The 17,081-nt window shown below is 40.1% G+C and overlaps 1 protein-coding gene and 1 pseudogene across 1 annotated transcript; one reads left to right on the top strand and one right to left on the bottom strand.

Moving 5' to 3' along the window:
• Positions 1–744: 744 nt before the first annotated feature.
• On the bottom strand, positions 745–1,840 carry LOC147889922 (18S ribosomal RNA; annotated as a pseudogene).
• Positions 1,841–3,000: 1,160 nt separating this feature from the next.
• On the top strand, positions 3,001–7,720 carry LOC147889921 (uncharacterized). Its single transcript, XM_087391035.1, has 4 exons — positions 3,001–3,199; positions 3,451–3,578; positions 7,299–7,362; positions 7,570–7,720. Exons 1-4 carry the CDS (start codon positions 3,171–3,173, stop codon positions 7,718–7,720), a joined length of 372 nt encoding a protein of 123 aa, XP_087247161.1. The 5' UTR covers positions 3,001–3,170.
• Positions 7,721–17,081: the final 9,361 nt, after the last annotated feature.

Raw genomic sequence — 17,081 nt, 5'->3', positions numbered from 1 at the left:
GATTGGGGGAGGGGGCCCTCAATGGGTACAGGGGCCCAATCGATTGTTGTCTCTATTATCTCTCTACTCTCATCTCCTTCTCTCTCTATGGTGCATAACTATAACTCCTTGCAATAAGGTTTAAAGAAGGTCTTAATGTGATTACACAATCAGATAATCATTGCATGTTACACTAGTAGTAGCCACTCTTCATATCAACCTTAAATAAATTCTTTGCATCATTGAGTCTTTCTAAGATATATTCGAGGCAAGACATGGGAAACTTTTTGCTCACGGTCAACTTGTTTAGTACTCGATAGTCAACACGAAGATATCCTAACTTATCCTTCTTTTGGATGATGAGGATAGGAGCTGTAAATGGTGAGGGTGAAGGGCGGATAAAACCTGTGCATAGTAACTAAGATAATTGTTGCTTCAATTCACCCTCCATGGATTTTGAAAGCGTGTAGGAAAAGTTATTGGGCAGAGCTGAGCTTGAGACTAATTCAAGCGGTGATCCTTAGTCCTACTCGGCAATGGGAGCAAGGGTGGGAGATCATCTCGCAACATGATTTCTTGGAATTCTTGGAGAAATCAACGATACATTGTCAAGAGAGGGAACTGTCTATTTCAATCTATCAAACCTTACTATGTCTGGACCTGGCAAGTTTCCTCGTGTTGAGCCAAATTAAGCCGCACGCTCCACTCCTGGTGGTGCCCTTCCATCAATTCCTTTGAGTTTCAGCCTTGCCACTGTACTCCCCCTGGAACCCAAAGACTTTGATTTCTCATAAGGTGCTGGCGTAGTCATCAAAGTAACATCCGCCAATCCCTAGTCGGCATCGTTTATGGTTGAGACTACAACGGTATCTAATTGTCTGGGAGCCCCCACCATTCGTTCTTAAACATCCTTGGCAAATACTTTCGCAGTAGTTCGAACATCTTTCATAAATCCAAGAATTTGACATCTAACAATGAAATACGAATGCCCCCAACTGTGCCGATTAATCATTACTCCGGTCCTAAAGACTAACACAATAGGACCAGAGTCCTATCGCGTTATTCCATGCTAATGTATTTAGAGCGTAGGCTTGCTTTGAGCACTCTATTTTTTTCAAAGGAACAATGCCAAACTTGTGTCCCAACCAACTAAGGCTAGGAGTGCGTCCCCGATAGAAAGGACGAGGCGACCAGTACACACCAGAAGAGGCGGACTGCTCGCCCCGCCTTGAGATCTAACTACGAACTTTTTAACTACAACAACTTAAATATACGCTATTGGAGCTGGAATTACCGCAGCTGTCGGCACCAAACTTGCCCTCCAATGGATCGTGGTTAAGGGATTTAGATTATACTCATTCCAATTACTAGACTTGTAAAAGCCCAGTATTGTTATTTATTGTCACTACCTCATCGTGTTGGGATTGGGTAATTTGTGCACCTGTTGCTTTCCTTGGATGTGGTAGTAGTTTCTCCGGCTCCCTCTCTGGAATCGAACCCTAATTCTCCGTCACCCATCACCACCATGGTAGGCCTCTATCCTTCCATTGAAAGTTGATAGGGCATAAATTTAAATAAAGCATCGCCAGCATGATTCAGGAAGTTATCATGATTCACCATGTCACCGGGCAAGCCCATGTCAGCCTTTTATCTAATAAATGTGTCCCTTTTGAAAGTCGAGAGTCGATGCACGTATTAGCTATAGAATTACTACAGTTGTTTGAGTAGCGAGGTACCATCAAAGAAATTATAATTGATTTAATGAGCCATTCACAGTTTCACAGTACAAGAAAATTATACTTACACACATTCATGGCTTAATCTTTGAGACAAGCATATGACTACTGGCAGGACCAACTAGGTAGCTATCCTCCGTCACACCGCTGCCCTTAGGGTCGTGGGTTCCCTTCTCTCCGCACGAAGGTTTTACGCTGCCACGATCTGGGGTTCTCGCTCGCCCACCCGTGTCGCCAGCCGTAGACTGCGATGTCGAGCATTGCCAGCACACACCTCCCACAGGTCACAACCGCCATCACATGGCCCCCGTGCACCATGCACAGGGGAAGCAACTAGCGACGATCCTCGATCCATGGGTGTTACCCAACTCCCTTTACAAAAATCATAAGGGATCCCCGGTTGCCCAATGTACACGTGTCGGTTTCCACATTACATACAAACTTCTTGGTTACTTGGCCAGCACTAGAGCGTTTTATGTTTTATGAAACTCTAAAATCTTGAGAAGCCATGTGGCACATTGGAAGCCGGTTAGATCAATTGAAGTATTATTAGCTACTTATTACAATAGCCTATATAAATAGCAACTGTCCCATATACTTAAGGGCTTAGCACATGGGAAGAAATAGGATGGGAATGGGAAAAGGTGGTCCCAAGTGGTCCCATACATATTTCTATCATATTCCCATCCCACCATGTGCTAACAAAAAAAGAACTAGGGATGGGTTTAGGAGGAAGAGGGCACATGGCAACATTTCATGTGTTTAGGAGGTGGGGACCACGTGGGGACAAGGATGCATGCCATCCTTGCATGTTTTTGAATCCCTAAAAAAGGGGAACCCATTGTCTAGAGGCCATGGTCCAAGATGGGAGAAAAGGTGGCTACTCCCATTCTAAATCCATCCTAGAGGCCATGGTCCAAGATGGGAGAAAAGGTGGCTACTCCCATTCTAAATCCATCCTAGACCAATTGGTGTAGGATGTGAGTAATGATGACAAAAGGATTCCCATGCTAGCCCCATCCATGTGCTAAGGCCCTTAGGAACATCCTAGTTTCTCGTGCTGTGCTTCCTCTTCGCCATTGTCTGTTCTCTGTGTTTTCTCTTTTTCCTCCATCCGTTTCTTATTTTTCTCTCCAATATCAGGGTGCTTTCATGCTATTTGTGAAGCTTTCGGGGAACGTAGCGTATTTTCGGTTTCGTGAAGTGCTCGTGACTTGTCACAGGAATTGTTGTAGCCGTTAGCATAATTGAGTATAACAAGAATTTTCACAGGTCTCAAGGAATTATTCCCGTCACAAGCATAATTGTATTCATTGATTTCGGCTCTTGCTAATTTCGCGGTGATCGTTTCAGGAACTCTATCGTATCTGCCATCATGCACCAGTCTTGTCTCCTTCTTGAGTCATCTGGAAATTTACACTCAAATCTGGTCCTCCAGAGCCGGCTTCCTCCACAATGCCGCAGCATGGCCAACGTCGATCGAGGTAAGATCTTGTCTCGATTTCATTTGGCGATCACGCTTGTGATTGATGAGGTCTTGCCAATGGCCATCTCTGCTTTACATTTTGTACGGCAAACAATGTTGTGATTGCGCAGCATCCTTTTTTCTAGCGAGCGGCTCACGTAAGATTGGAAGTGTTTCGTGGAAAGAGCTATTCCTCCACCATCTTCGTACCGCAACCCCAAACGTCAAGCTGCACCATATGGACTAATTATTCGTCTTTCTGCGTTTTAGAGCACGCTACATTTGCAAGGCGAAACTTCCTAAATCTCCTGATGAGCACGATGGCAGACTGGAAGCAACCACAGAAGAAGACGCGTCCACCCTAATTCTCGAGGAACCATCTAAATATGAACTTTCCGGTAAGATGACGACAAGAAGACTCGTTCTTTATTTATTTTCTTTTTTAGCGAAGAGAGAAAATTTTGTTATTAAGAAAATAAGAAAAGTTCAGTCAAGCCAACGCTCTATAAGCAATTTTTAAGTCATCAGACTTAAAGGAGTAAAATCTGAGTACTTCTAAAAACTGCTCTTGCATCTTTGGATACAAATCATGAAGTAGTTTTTGCTGACGAAAAATTACGTCATTACGAGTTTGCCAAATGTATTGAAGCAAGATTGCCCGAAGAAGATTCCACACCTGCTCTTGATATACCGTCATGGTGCTCTTGTCACCAAGCAAAGCTACTTTCCATTGAAAGGGAACAATCAATTAGATCTCTGGTTGGCCTATAGACCACACTTGTTGGCCAAGTAGGAGCAATCCTCACCAGTGTAGATTGAACAAAGTTGCACTCCTGTTTGGTTGAATCTGCAGAGCTGCGAGAAGAGAGACTCTTATTGCACTGAGAGATGATTCTTGTTGTCTATGAAGCCGAGCCTGATGTCTCCCATAATGCTTACAAACTTGTGTTACAGTGGCCAAACATTTTTCCCATCGATCAACAGGATACTGAGTTTGACGATGAGTGTAGAGCCACGTCCGAGTGATTTGGCTATCAAACCTTTCTTTACCAAACTAAATTACGTTCATTTTGAAAGGTAAAGGCCCTCTTATAGAGGCCGAATCTGTTAAACATTTGAAGGTGAAGACTATAGGCAAATGCTATGAGATGATAGAATTGTTTATTACCTCTCCTTTAAGTCTCGGATCAAGCCACCATCCGTCGGGGGAAACTTAAAAACGATCTAGCCGTGCAACTCTCCAAGTAGAATCAACATGTCTATTATGCCAAGTGTAAACACAAAGAGTCTGAAGAGGAGTGAAAGAGATCCAATCAAAGAGAGAAGATGCAGAGAGGAAATTATCCCATGTAGTCTCCTCAAGCGGTGAAAGTAGGGCGTCATGAGAGCGATCCAAAGTGTGGCTTGTCATATTCCAATCCCTAGCATAGATAGCTTGTCGACCATAGAATTGAGTTTGTAAATGGTGCCATAGTCTCGCACGTTCCTGTGGATTGTTTGAAGCGTAAACAGAAATGCATAAGAAGGTGACATCATTGGTGGTTACTTGCATAGCAATATAATTCCCATGATCCCCAATCGCTACCAACTTGGGCTTTAAGAAGGATCAAATAAGAAAAGCTGTACCACCCTTGCCCTTGTGAGGGCAATTGGCAAAGCACACATAATCATCTAATTGCAGTGATGCAAGAGAAGAGGAGCCCGTCTTGAGCTCTTGCAACGCACAAATTGCAGGTCGATATTTGCATATCGTCCTATAAACAGCCACTTGTTTCCAAAATGAGCAAATCCCTTTGACATTCTAGCTAAGAAAGGAGCATTCCATGGTTAAAGCCTAGTGGAAATTCGTCATCGTCATCAATATCCTGAAGTGGTGCATATAGATTCGTGAAAGTAGCGTTTTGGTGCGTGACCCCTTTAGTCACCCGGAGAGAAGAATGTTTAGGGCTCTTAACTGATCTGGCATTATCCAAAATGCATGCATGACGGCTATTCCCTTGATTCCCGTGAGCTGGAGCTAATATCAGCTTGGTCTCACGTGCATTAGCGGCGGTCTCTTCGACATCTGAGTCAACAAAATTGATCCTCTTGAGGGGCCGCCATTACGATACGTAGAGGACAAAGTTTATCAAAATGGCACGATTTCCTGCAATGATAGCATGCATCGGGAAAGGTTCCAAAGCGGACTTGAAGTATGACATCCCACCCATTAAACATCGTCATTTGGAGAATTTCTACAGTATGCAAGCTTTGGACGCACCTTTCTTGGACTGTAGTGGAGGCATGTAAAGTACTCTTCCAAGGGTTGAAGCAATAGTTTCCAGTTGAGACAGAAACAACTCGCTTATACTTGTGAAGTACACCCATACGGGGCATTGATGCAGAAGAACATCTTCAAGGGAAAACATAGCAGACGAGGGGATGGAGTACACCAAATTCCCTCGGTAGCCCACAGAACACGACATGAGCTAGTCCTTTTCAACATCATTATCAACCGAGACTTGAAAAAAACCTTTGCCTATAAACCGAAAGTCCCTGACAGTGCATTTGTGCTGATACGCACTTGCAAACCAGCGAGGAAATTTCTCTGCAGAGGGTACCTTTTCCATAAACAAAAGAAAGAAACCACAAGAACGGAGTCGAGAGTATTGGACCTGCAAATAGAGTCCGGGTGAATAGCTACTGGGGCTTTAAAGATCTTTGAAGTCTCGTGATCGAGTGTCCTAATGGCGAGCGTTGAAAAGCTTGAGAGCGTTTTTTACATCAGCAATCAAGAGCTCGTCAATCTTATCATCCCATTTGCCAGCCTTTGCCTTAGCTGCATATGAGTCCTACACCATTGTAGTGGCATAAGTATCAGGCACCACCTCATTGACCTCCATGGAAGAGTCAACTTTCGCCACAGTCTCGATCCTCAAGGGTTTAATGTGGGAAACATTGTCATAGAGGTCGCAGCTTAGAGGGGTGGCAGATCGTCGATGTTCGACGCCCATCCGATGAGAGCCGTACAGAAGTTCACCAGCGTCAAGTAGTTGTCGAGATGCAAGCATCACATGCATTGTTCAAAAACAACCCAGCGTACAGATGCATTGGTCTTGCATTGGCAGCAACAATTTCCAAAAAGACGCGTCTTCTTGATCACCTAGTAGTTACTTGGGTGGGGTCAATCGATGATCAAGAAGACGAGTTCTTGAGGAGACATCTAAATATGAACTTTCGTCATCTTGTAAAACAAGGTGAATGATATTTAATCATTCATAAAGATAAAAAAAGCTAACAAAAAGGAATCCACCGGAAATGATGTGGAGGAAGACTATACGAGATAAAGGAGAGAGAGGGAGAGAGAGAGAGAGGGGGGGGGGGGGGGGGTTGGGAAAAAGGTGAAGATGGTGTGTAAAAAGACTTAAGGAGAGATAGAGAAAGAGAGAAAGTCAACCACATTAAAGTCTGCATTCAAGCCCAATGAAGAAGAGAAGCTACATGTCAACATATTGTCCAATAGGAAAAATGCACTTCCAAAAATTCTAAAAATGCCTAATTTTTGCTTTGCCCAAATTGCATCGTTGCTAAGGCTACCCCTAGGGGATAGGCCAAAAACGCGTCCACTCTTGTTTTTGGCTTGCCCCTAATGGGTAAGCATTTGGCCTCGAAAGGGAAAAATCAAGTATTTAGTTATTTTTTATGTTCACTTTATTTTGGGATGCATTGATTAGAGGAGCATGTGAGTATCCCATGAAATTCTCCAACTTTTCTCTCTCTCTCTCTCTTTCTCTTTGCTCTTCTTCTTCTTAATCCCTTGAAATCCTCCACTTTTTTCTTCCCCCTTGTTTCTCTCTCTTTTCTTCTTCTTCTTCTTCTTCTTCTCCTCTCTCTCTCTCTCTCTCTCTCTCTCTCTCTCTCTCTCTCACACACACACACACACGTACATACACACGCATGCACACGCGCACGTGCACACGCATGCACACACGCACGCACACAGAGCTTGCAATTCATGCTTGCCATCACACATAGCTTGCAATTCACGCTCGCCATTGAGGGCAGGTCACATGAATGAAATTCATCTTGTTAATAATTAGTATTGCTATTAAGACTAACTTTGGTATGGTGGTGACTAGGACACTCTTGCGCATTTGGTGACCACAGCAGCGTGGGTTCTACAATGCCTTCCCTTAATCATTTGTAGGAAAAACCTTTATATTCACATTTACATGCATAGGAAATCAAAATTCAGCCTGTTCAAGCAGATCTTTTATTGAACTACTCTTTTCTACTTCGCAGTCTGCCTTTCAAGCACAAGGATTTGACTCAGAATCAGCAGGATTTGAATCTTTTATGGAAAAACGTGAATCGATTGGTTGAGACTTCTTCTTTGCTTGACATATGGAGGGAGTATAAGGCTACAAGGAATCATGAATTTTGGATGGATGACCAAAATAACAAGAAAATAAGAGAGAATGATTGTTTAGTGGAGAAAGATGATAGTACGGTGAAGAAAGAAACAGTAACAGATTCAGGTTTCTTGAAAAGCATGTATTAGAGCTTAAAATGTTAGGGTTTGTACAAATGAAACCTTTTTGAGCATCGTACGACTATGTTTGGATTCTCGATTTGTACAAACTTAATGTGGTCTCTGATTCAATACTTCTTTAAAAGGTATATTCGCTAATGGGAAATCATTACAGCGATACTAAATTTAAAGGCCCCTCCATCGCATTGTATTTTGGAGATTTTGATCTATGGGTCTCCAGTGTAGAAAAGTAGCCAGACATTATTAGAACCCAATTGACAATCGCAAACCTCATTTTCTTATTAAGAAATGGGCCTCTAGCATTAATGCAAACTAAGATGATTGAATTCTCAAGAGAAGAACATTGATAATGGCTATCATATTCTAAAGATCTTTTGTATGATCGTTCAACTACCCTTCAATGTCCAATAGAGCATGAACCCAACAATAGAAACCCTATCAATGAAAATTAGTCTTTATGTAGATGAGAAAAAGCTTTATCCCTCAAGATTTAATGAAATCTCTTGACTCAATGCATGGACATCAGAGAACCTTGTGGCTTTAATAAATAGGCCCTTATTTGCCAAGTCATTAACTTGGCTCCCTTAGTTCTATATAATTTATCACTTTCTCAAGTTGAACTTGGTCTTCGTCCATAGGAGCAATAGAGTTTTGATCACAATAACCCATCTGATCATCATAGATTATAGTGGCATTTTTGCGAAATCGTACTTTCATTCATCCTTTTTTTCACCTCTTGCCAAGAACTAAACTCCCACCACCCAAGCTTTGGCTCATTTGATAGATTCTCCATAAATTCGTCATGAATGCCGGCGTTAACGTGGACTCTTGATCTTGTAGTGCAAAGTTGACCCTAAGAGTCTTGGATGGAAAAGGAATCAGCTTGTGTTTCATTGAAAAGTCAAAGCACACTTACCCTAAAACCAGTTATCAATTTATCGTTTGATTAAAGAATCAAACATCCTCAAAAGAAGCATCCAAGAATAGCTTAATTTGTGTGAAAGGTTCAACCACTCCATGGCAGAAAATCTCCTAGATATGAGATTGCCGATTGGGTGGTAAAATGCCTAGGCAATTAATGCATTCAACTTTAACTAGACACAATGTTTAAAGTAGATAATGAAGAACCATGTACATGATGTTTAGGGTAGAAAATGATCGAACTATATTCACCTGTATATTCATTAATCCTTCAATACATCATGTTTAGACCTACCAGAAATTACAGATCTACCCCATGTATGTGAAGCTTGCATGATGGGCAAGCAGCATCGGCAGCCATTTCCTAAAGAGGCCAGTAGGGCAAAGGCTCCTCTAGAGCTCGTTCACACGGACCTCTACGAAAAGATGGAGATGGAAGCTTTGGGTGGTTCCTACTACGTCATGATGCTGATCAACGACTATAGTGGAAGGATATGGATATACTTTCTAAAGACTAAAGATGAGGCTTTTAGTAAGTTCAAAGAATGGCATGTAATGGTCAAGAAAGAAATGGGGAGGAAGGTGAAGAAGTTGAGATTAGACAGAGGTGGAGAGTTCACAGCAAGTGAATTCGAAAGTTACTACAAAAGTCACGGGATCAAGAGGTAGAAACCCCCACCACATACATCACAGGAAAATGGAGTAGCAGAGCACAAGATGTGTGTCATCTGCGAAATGGGTAGGAGTACGATGAAAGGGAAAGATTTGCCAAAGACTTTCTGGGCTAAAGCATGTAACACGGTAGTTTACATTTTGGTCTTGTCAATTATCATCCCTTGGCTCTATCGGCTCTGTCACTCTCTTCCTCTCAACCTTAGCTCTACACATCCGAATTCAATGGTCCCGTTGTTGCAACTACTTCTCGAGCTCTCTCTGCTTTCTCTAACCCTTTGGCCCACGTCAGAGCTCTCCTCTACAAAGTTTCGTGGTCACTCCTTTGCATCCCCCAGGCTTTTTCGCCCAGAATCTGAGCTCTTCCTCGCTTAGAGTTCCATCCACACCTTTCAACCTTTTCTTTGTAGATCAAAGCTTGCCATGGCATCGGATCCCTTATTCAATCAACATGCAGCTAGAAATTTAGTGCTCCCAAGGTATTTTGCAATGCAGGGGTCGGGCTCATAGACTCCCTTAGCTATAAGGAACCACATGGCTGCCCATACTCTCCCCTTCAAATGTTCTACAATATTAGAGTTTTAGAGAAATACAGTTTTAGAGAACCTTCTTTTCAAGAAGAGTGGTGTGTGAGTGCATGCATCCTCATTTGTGTGTGTGTACATACATGCATACATATGTACATACATACACACAGAGTTTAGATTATATATAAGATATTTATTTATATTTTAATATTTCCTAATTTTTGTGTGTGTGTGTGTGTGTATTATAAGATATAATATATTAGTATATTACATTATATAGATGATATAATGTACTATATATAAAAAATATAATCTCTCTCTCTCTCTCTCTCTCTCTCTCTCTCTCTCTCTCTCTCTCTCTCTCTCCCCCCCCTCTCCCTCTCCCTCTCCCTCTCTCTCTCTCTCTCTTTATCTCTCTCTCTCTCTCTCTCTCTCTCTCTCTCTCTCTCTCGGCTCTCTCTCTCTCTCTCTCTCTCTCTCTCTCGGCTTGCCCTCTCTTGATCATGTCATTTTGCTGTTGGCTACTCCATGCGTGACACGTGGTAATTTATCCAAAGCTCCACAACACCCCACAACCCACCGTGAGCCGCCACCGGGGCCTGTGTTGTAAGTCTCTAGTCTGCACTCTACAACATGTGCTCCTAGCCTACAACCAGACCACATCAGCTCATTCGTGCTATCCTCGTTGAACGTAATCCGTGCGCAATGTGATGTGTCATCTCCTCCTGCATGTGTTAGGCTCTCCAAGCTTTGCTCTACCCTTTGGCCTCTACCATTGTCGTCGTCATGCCATCCTTCCACGTGTCATCGAGCTTTGAGCATTGTAAGCCCTCGTGCGTCAAGAAATAAATGTTTGTTGTTGCAAAACAATAAATTTGAAAAACATCATGAAATAAATAGAGAGAAAAAAAAAATTTAATTGAAAAATTTTAGAAATTTTTATGAAATACTTAAGAGGAAAAAAGGAAAGTTAAAGAAAATACAAAGAAAATTAAGGAGAAAATAAGGAAAACTTAATTAAAAAACCAAAGAGAGAGAGAGAGAGAGAGAGAGAGAGAGAGAAAGAGTTAAATTAGGGAGAAATGAAGGGGAGAATAAGGGAGTTTGAGGGAAAAGAAATTAGGGAAATTAAGGGGGGTTGTCGAGGGGAGCTCTCATGATTGAGCAAGTGGTAAAACCAATGGAGGAAGGGATAGTAAGTGTGTGTGTGTGTGTGTGTGTGTGTGTGTGTGTGTGTGTGTTTGTGTGTGCGCGCACGCTTGTGTGCATGCATGTATGTATTTGTTCCCTAATAAGCTACTATCCTATCTACTTCAAACCATCCTTAGCTATATAATCCCAATCATGTACAATCTTAAGAGTTGTTGAAGCGTATCATCCTTGCATATTTTCTTTTCTTGCATTGTGTAGGTGTAGTTATGTTTTCACTAGCAAAAGAGACCAAGCATATATGCATAAGTAATGGCATACGTCGGAGATATTTGCTATATTAATATTAGAAAAGAAGATGTAACTATTCATGGGGTCCATTTTCTCTAGTTGTGGTCTTTGTTTCAATGACAAAGTGCATTCCTTTCCCATGCTTGTGTTGATTATGAAAATTTTCTTGTGTTACTTGAAAGAGCAAGGAAAGGCACAAGTAAACACCTAGTTGTTGATTATGTGTTTTGTGTTCAGTATTGTATTGCCCACCTTAAGGATGAGCTCATTGGTAGGTGCATTTATTTGCAAGCTATTTGTGAAAGTGGTCTCAAGTACTTTGGTTGTTTCTTTGTCAACTTTCCTGATATATGAAGTGTAATAAGTTGTTGCTCTGTGAGGGTTCAAGATCAATTGCATGTCAATGTTGGCTCCCCATGGTTTCAACAATGTGTCAGGTTGAAGTTGTTAGTATAAATGTCTTTTGGGTCCTTCTTCAAGAGCAATGCAGGTCGTAAGTTGGCATGTAGGGCTAAAATGTATTCATCTTCAAACATCCCAAGCTATTGGAAGAAGAAGTTAAATTCTAGCTATGTTATTGAAGGTTTTGACATGATGGAAGAGATGTTTGCAAATGTTTTTTTTCATGGAGTCATTGATAATGTTGTCCTCCATGAGGGGTAGAGAGCCTATGTCTTGTGGATAGGTGGGTGTGGATAGCCAACCAACTTGCAACCTTTTCCTTTTTTCTTGCAAGTTTTCATATGTCAGTCCAGTTGCAAGTCTCTACATTAGAGCTCAAGCAATGGGACATCTGATGTTATATAGTGGTTGATGAATTATTCCATGTCTTGGTTTGTTGAAACACCATAAATGGTGCACATTCCACCCAAAGCAACCTATTGCCATCTGTTTTGAAACTCAGCAACAATAAAGAAGTAGTCTTGAATTTTTCCTAACATGGTAGGTTACTTCTTCAAGAGATTTTTAATCAATCCTTGTAGTCGCTGAAGTGGAAAGAGTATTAAAGTCACAAAAACCAATGTTGGATTCTAAAAGTTTTCCTGCGGCTATGTCCTCAAGTGCATCTTTGACTAAAGAGTTCTTCTCCTCATTTGAGCCTTTTGCATTTGAACCCAAGTGGAGAACAACACTTGACGTACCATGAACTTCATTGTTTTGAAGAAAAAATTGTATATTGAGATAGTAAAGCATCTATCCCTACTCGGGGGGTCCATCTTACATAAGCTAGCTATACAATGTGCGTTCAAAAGGTATTTAAAAAACCCCTCTGTAACCACATTTTATATATTTTATATACCCCTGTTGTGAATTTTTGGATCAATAATTATATCCCTTCAATAAATTTAAAATTTGAGAAGCCTATATTTTTTGCCCTCCTCTTGTACATTTCAGTGTAAGTTGAAACAGATGCTACTTATGAGAAATTGTATTGTATAATTGAATAAAACCCTTTAATTTGTATGTCGTGGAGATGCATGCCTTACACCCATACTAATACCTAATAGAATGTATTTTCAACTTTTGATCTTTTCAATTTTCAAAATCTCATATATTTACTCCACCTTATCTAATTTTGTTTCCCTTGCACGCTCCCAAACCGTCACTAGCTATTAGAGATTTGCATGAAGTAACGTGAATTGAACTATGAACAAAATGGCACAGACTTATAAGAAGATGACCCAAACTTTAATCTTATGTTGATCTAATGGGAGTTTTTATATTAAATATGATGCATGTAGTAGCATTATGTTGATTTAGTGTAAGTGTTAATATTCAATATGATGCATGCACTAGCATCATGTTGCCTATATGCCACTTTCTATATTAGGAAAAGATAGTGCGTATCATCTCATCATAAAGGCATCCAACTTAATCATGTTAAGTGCACAAAGTTATTAAGCTTATTATCACTCAATCCATACCTTTTTCTCAATTTATGTTGCTTTACTTTTCTTTAATTTATATATTTATGTATTTGCATCACTTTTTTAAAATTTTTAGAATATCCTAAATTTCAAACCATATGGTAGATGCATATGATATAAAAGAAAAATTTATGGAACGATGAAATATTATAGCTTCTTTATTGAATTCAGATCTTAATTATTAATGCATCTAACAATTTTTTAGTTTGAAAAGCACCCTTTATTCCATTTCTACTATATTTCAATTCAAACTTTTGAAAGACCCATGCTTCCCCTCACAATTTTAGAATGATGAAATATTATAGCCTCTTTATTGAATTCAGATCTTAATTCTTAATGCATCTGACAATTTTTCAGTTTGGAAAGCACCCTTTATTCCATTTCTACTATATTTCAATTCAAACTTTTGAAGGACCCATGCTTCCCCTCACAATTTTGAGACCATATGTAAAAATAATAATGAGCTATTTTGACATATCTAATTGGAATGGGTGGATCTTTAAAGGAAGCCATACACCACCTGTACATTGAATGCATAGTTTCTTGGATATAGTCTATTCTTCCTTTAGTAGTCCTTTAGAGTTTTACAATCCATCTTTTGCTGCACAATATGGAATTTCACACGAAGGTTTAGTTAGAGATTTGAGATGTTTCAAGCTTCGATGAGATCCATATCACTTGCACTGATTGCACAATTTGGTAGATAAACTATATTTTGTAGATGCTCAATTTAATATCAGAGGAATGAAGGCAAATCCCTAGGTCTTGATTCTTGTATGGTTTGATTCTTGTGAGCATTCTACCAGGGGAATTGCAGACCGTGTAAAGAGACCGGAGTGCTCCAAAGGCTAAATTGCTTACATAATATGCATTGCATGACTTGATTCTTGTGAGCATTCTTCTAGGGGAATTGCAGATCATGTCAAGAGACCGGAGTTCTCTTGAGGCTACAAGATTACATACGTAACTTAATTGTATCAGCATTCTGCCAAGGGAATTGCAAACCATGTCAAGAGACCGGAGTGCTCCCGAGGCTAGGTTGCTTACATACTATACGTTGCATGACTTGATTCTTGTGAGCATTCTGCCAGGGAAATTGCAAACCGTGTCAAGGGACCGGAGTGCTCCCGAGGCTAGATTACTTACATACTATACATTGCACAACTTGATTCTCTAAGCATTCTGCCAGGGGAATTGTAGACCGTGTCAAGAGATTGGAGTGCTCCCGAGACTAGATTGCTTACATACCATACATTGCACAACTTGATTCTCTAAGCATTCTACCAAGGAAATTGCAGACCGTGTCAAGAGACCGGAGTGCTCCTGAGGCTAGATTGCTTACATACTATACATTGCACGACTTAATTCTATAAGCATTCTACCAAGAAAATTGAAGACCGTGTCAAGAGACCAGAGTGCTCCCGAGGCTAGATTGCTTAATACTATACATTGCACGACTTGATTCTCTAAACATTCTACCAGGGAAATTACAGACTGTGTCAAGAGACCAGAGTGCTCCCGAGGCTAGATTACTTACATACGTAACTTGATTGTCTAAGCATTCTGCTAGGGGTATTACAGATTGTGTCAAAAGACCAGAGTGCTCCCGAGGCCAAATTGCTTACATACTAAGACTGGATTCTCAAAGTTATGGATTTCAAAGTTATGAGCTAAGACAACAAAGGAGTAAAATTTAAATACAATTTCTTACAGTGTTTAAATAGTTATTCAAACATCACAGATATGCATAATCATAAAGTAAATATGAACTTAGACCTTCTCATTTAAATAATGACTTTGCAATTACAAACCAATAAATATTTGACTAGAAAGACATTCAAGGACTTATACCGACTCAACTTAGCTCTTAAATTTTGACCTATAAGGCTATATCATTTTCAATAAAAATGTTAAATCCTCTTAAACAATAAAAATATTATATGTGGGTGTATGTGTATGTGTACACTCACACATACTTTTTTTTAAATGAAACCACAATATTTATATTAGAAAAAAGATTTTAAAATGAGAATAGTCTCAACAAAACACTAAAGCACTGGGAGAACACCTCTAGAGAAGAGACATCCAAGTCATTCTCATGACAAGCAACACACACACACTCACACACGAGAATAAAACCGAACGACTCAAATAGATAATTAATGATGGGAAAGAACATGCTAGCTACATGTCCATGTGACAACACTTAGAAGAATATAGAAGAAGCATATAGAAACATAGGCATAGAGATCCAAAAATGTAGAAGTAGAATGGCATAGAAGCATAAACCTAGGCAAACATAGCATGAGCATAGCATTAACATACTCATTAACATAAGCATAATGACATAGAAGCATAAATTAAATTTTTAAAGTTATGAGAGAGAGAGAGAGAGAGAGAAACATAGAATCATGAACATAAATAGGCATAAACATAGAATCATAAACATACATAGGCATATATATAGGCATAAACATAGAAATAGGCATATAGGCATATATAGGCATGAATCATAAACATAGACATACATATGGTTATATGAATAGGCATAAACATAGAATCATAAACATAAATAGGCATATATATAGGAATAAACATAGACTCATAAACATAAATAGGCATATAGGCATATATAGGCATGAATCATACAAAGTGGAATATCATACCATAAGTGAATGAAAGAAATACATAAAAGTGAAACTGCCATACCATAAGCAAATAAAAGAAATACTGAGGAAATACTGCCATACCATATAGACAAGGCTATTCCAATGTTTCTTTATGTCTAGCTTTGAGAGAGAAATGAGGTACTTCCAATTTAAATACATCTTAAACCCAATGAAGCATAGAAGCATAAACAATGGCATTCACATAGGTATAGACTAAAGAAACATAGGCACAAAGAAGCACATGCATAATTTCCATAGAAGCATAAAGATATGGAAGCATATAGATATGGAAGCATAAAGATATGAAAGCATACAGATATGGAACATAAAGCATAAATAGCATAGAAGCATATAGAAACATAGGCAAGCATAAACATAGGCATTCATCAATGGCATACGAGCATAATTTCCTACGAAGCATAAACTAACCACATAGTTCTACACAAACCAAACTAGACTTTGTGATAGGCTCCCACTGATTCAGGCTTCCTCATTAAGATGGAACTGATGTCCATAACAAACAGGACAAATTAGTAGATTGCAGGGACAGGGGCCCATTAAATTTTTCTCTAAAGAGCGACAAGAAAATCAACATTTTTTTAAAGATCACATGTTCCATTTATCTAAACCAGCTTGGCCACTGAGCGATTCACAAAAGCAGAAGAGAGCCAGAGGCATAGTCCAACAAGTCACTGACAAAATGTTTCTTAATGTGCTCCCTACCCACTGTGCAACTGCAAACATAGGCTGGTGCTGCAGCACTTGCATATTGATACCAGCCTAAGATAAACCTTGGATAAGCTCACAATCACATACACTAGGGTCAAGCCCAACATGTAGTCACACATGGCTGCCTTGTCACAGCAGGTTGTAGGCATAGCAAGAAAATCAAAGCACCTAGGGATACTTTCAAGGAGGTTTATGGGGCCAACCAGTGCAGAAGGGTGCACGATAGTAGCAAGGTAATCAATAGGAATAAATAGAGCCCAGGAGTTGGAGCACTAGGTTGGCTGACCTGGCTGCTAGTTAGCTGCGTACAGACTCGGTCGGCCCACCCTGGTCTGTGAGGCCTACAGACTAGGAAATCAGCCAGGTTTTTGGGGGGCATACAGTCCTATAAATAGCCTTGTGGGGGCCAGTTTACAACACTAAATATAGGAGTAGAACTCCAAGCAATCTAGAGTACACCTAGGTGCATACCTACACCTGAAGC

Source organism: Dipteris shenzhenensis, chromosome 19 (assembly GCF_047967505.1).
Source record: "Dipteris shenzhenensis isolate YYH24624 ecotype China chromosome 19, Dip_SZ_1.0, whole genome shotgun sequence".
NCBI classification, from domain to species: Eukaryota; Viridiplantae; Streptophyta; class Polypodiopsida; order Gleicheniales; family Dipteridaceae; genus Dipteris; species Dipteris shenzhenensis.
Note: the sequence above shows the minus strand (reverse complement) of the source record. Positions and strands in the feature narration are given on the sequence as shown.

Coding starts and splice junctions, on each gene's coding strand:
- LOC147889921 (XM_087391035.1), top strand. CDS start 3,171: ATGCCGCAGCATGGCCAACGTCGATCGAG. Junction 3,200..3,450: donor CATGGCCAACGTCGATCGAG/GTAAGATCTTGT, acceptor TCTGCGTTTTAG/AGCACGCTACATTTGCAAGG. Junction 3,579..7,298: donor ATCTAAATATGAACTTTCCG/GTAAGATGACGA, acceptor GGTGGTGACTAG/GACACTCTTGCGCATTTGGT.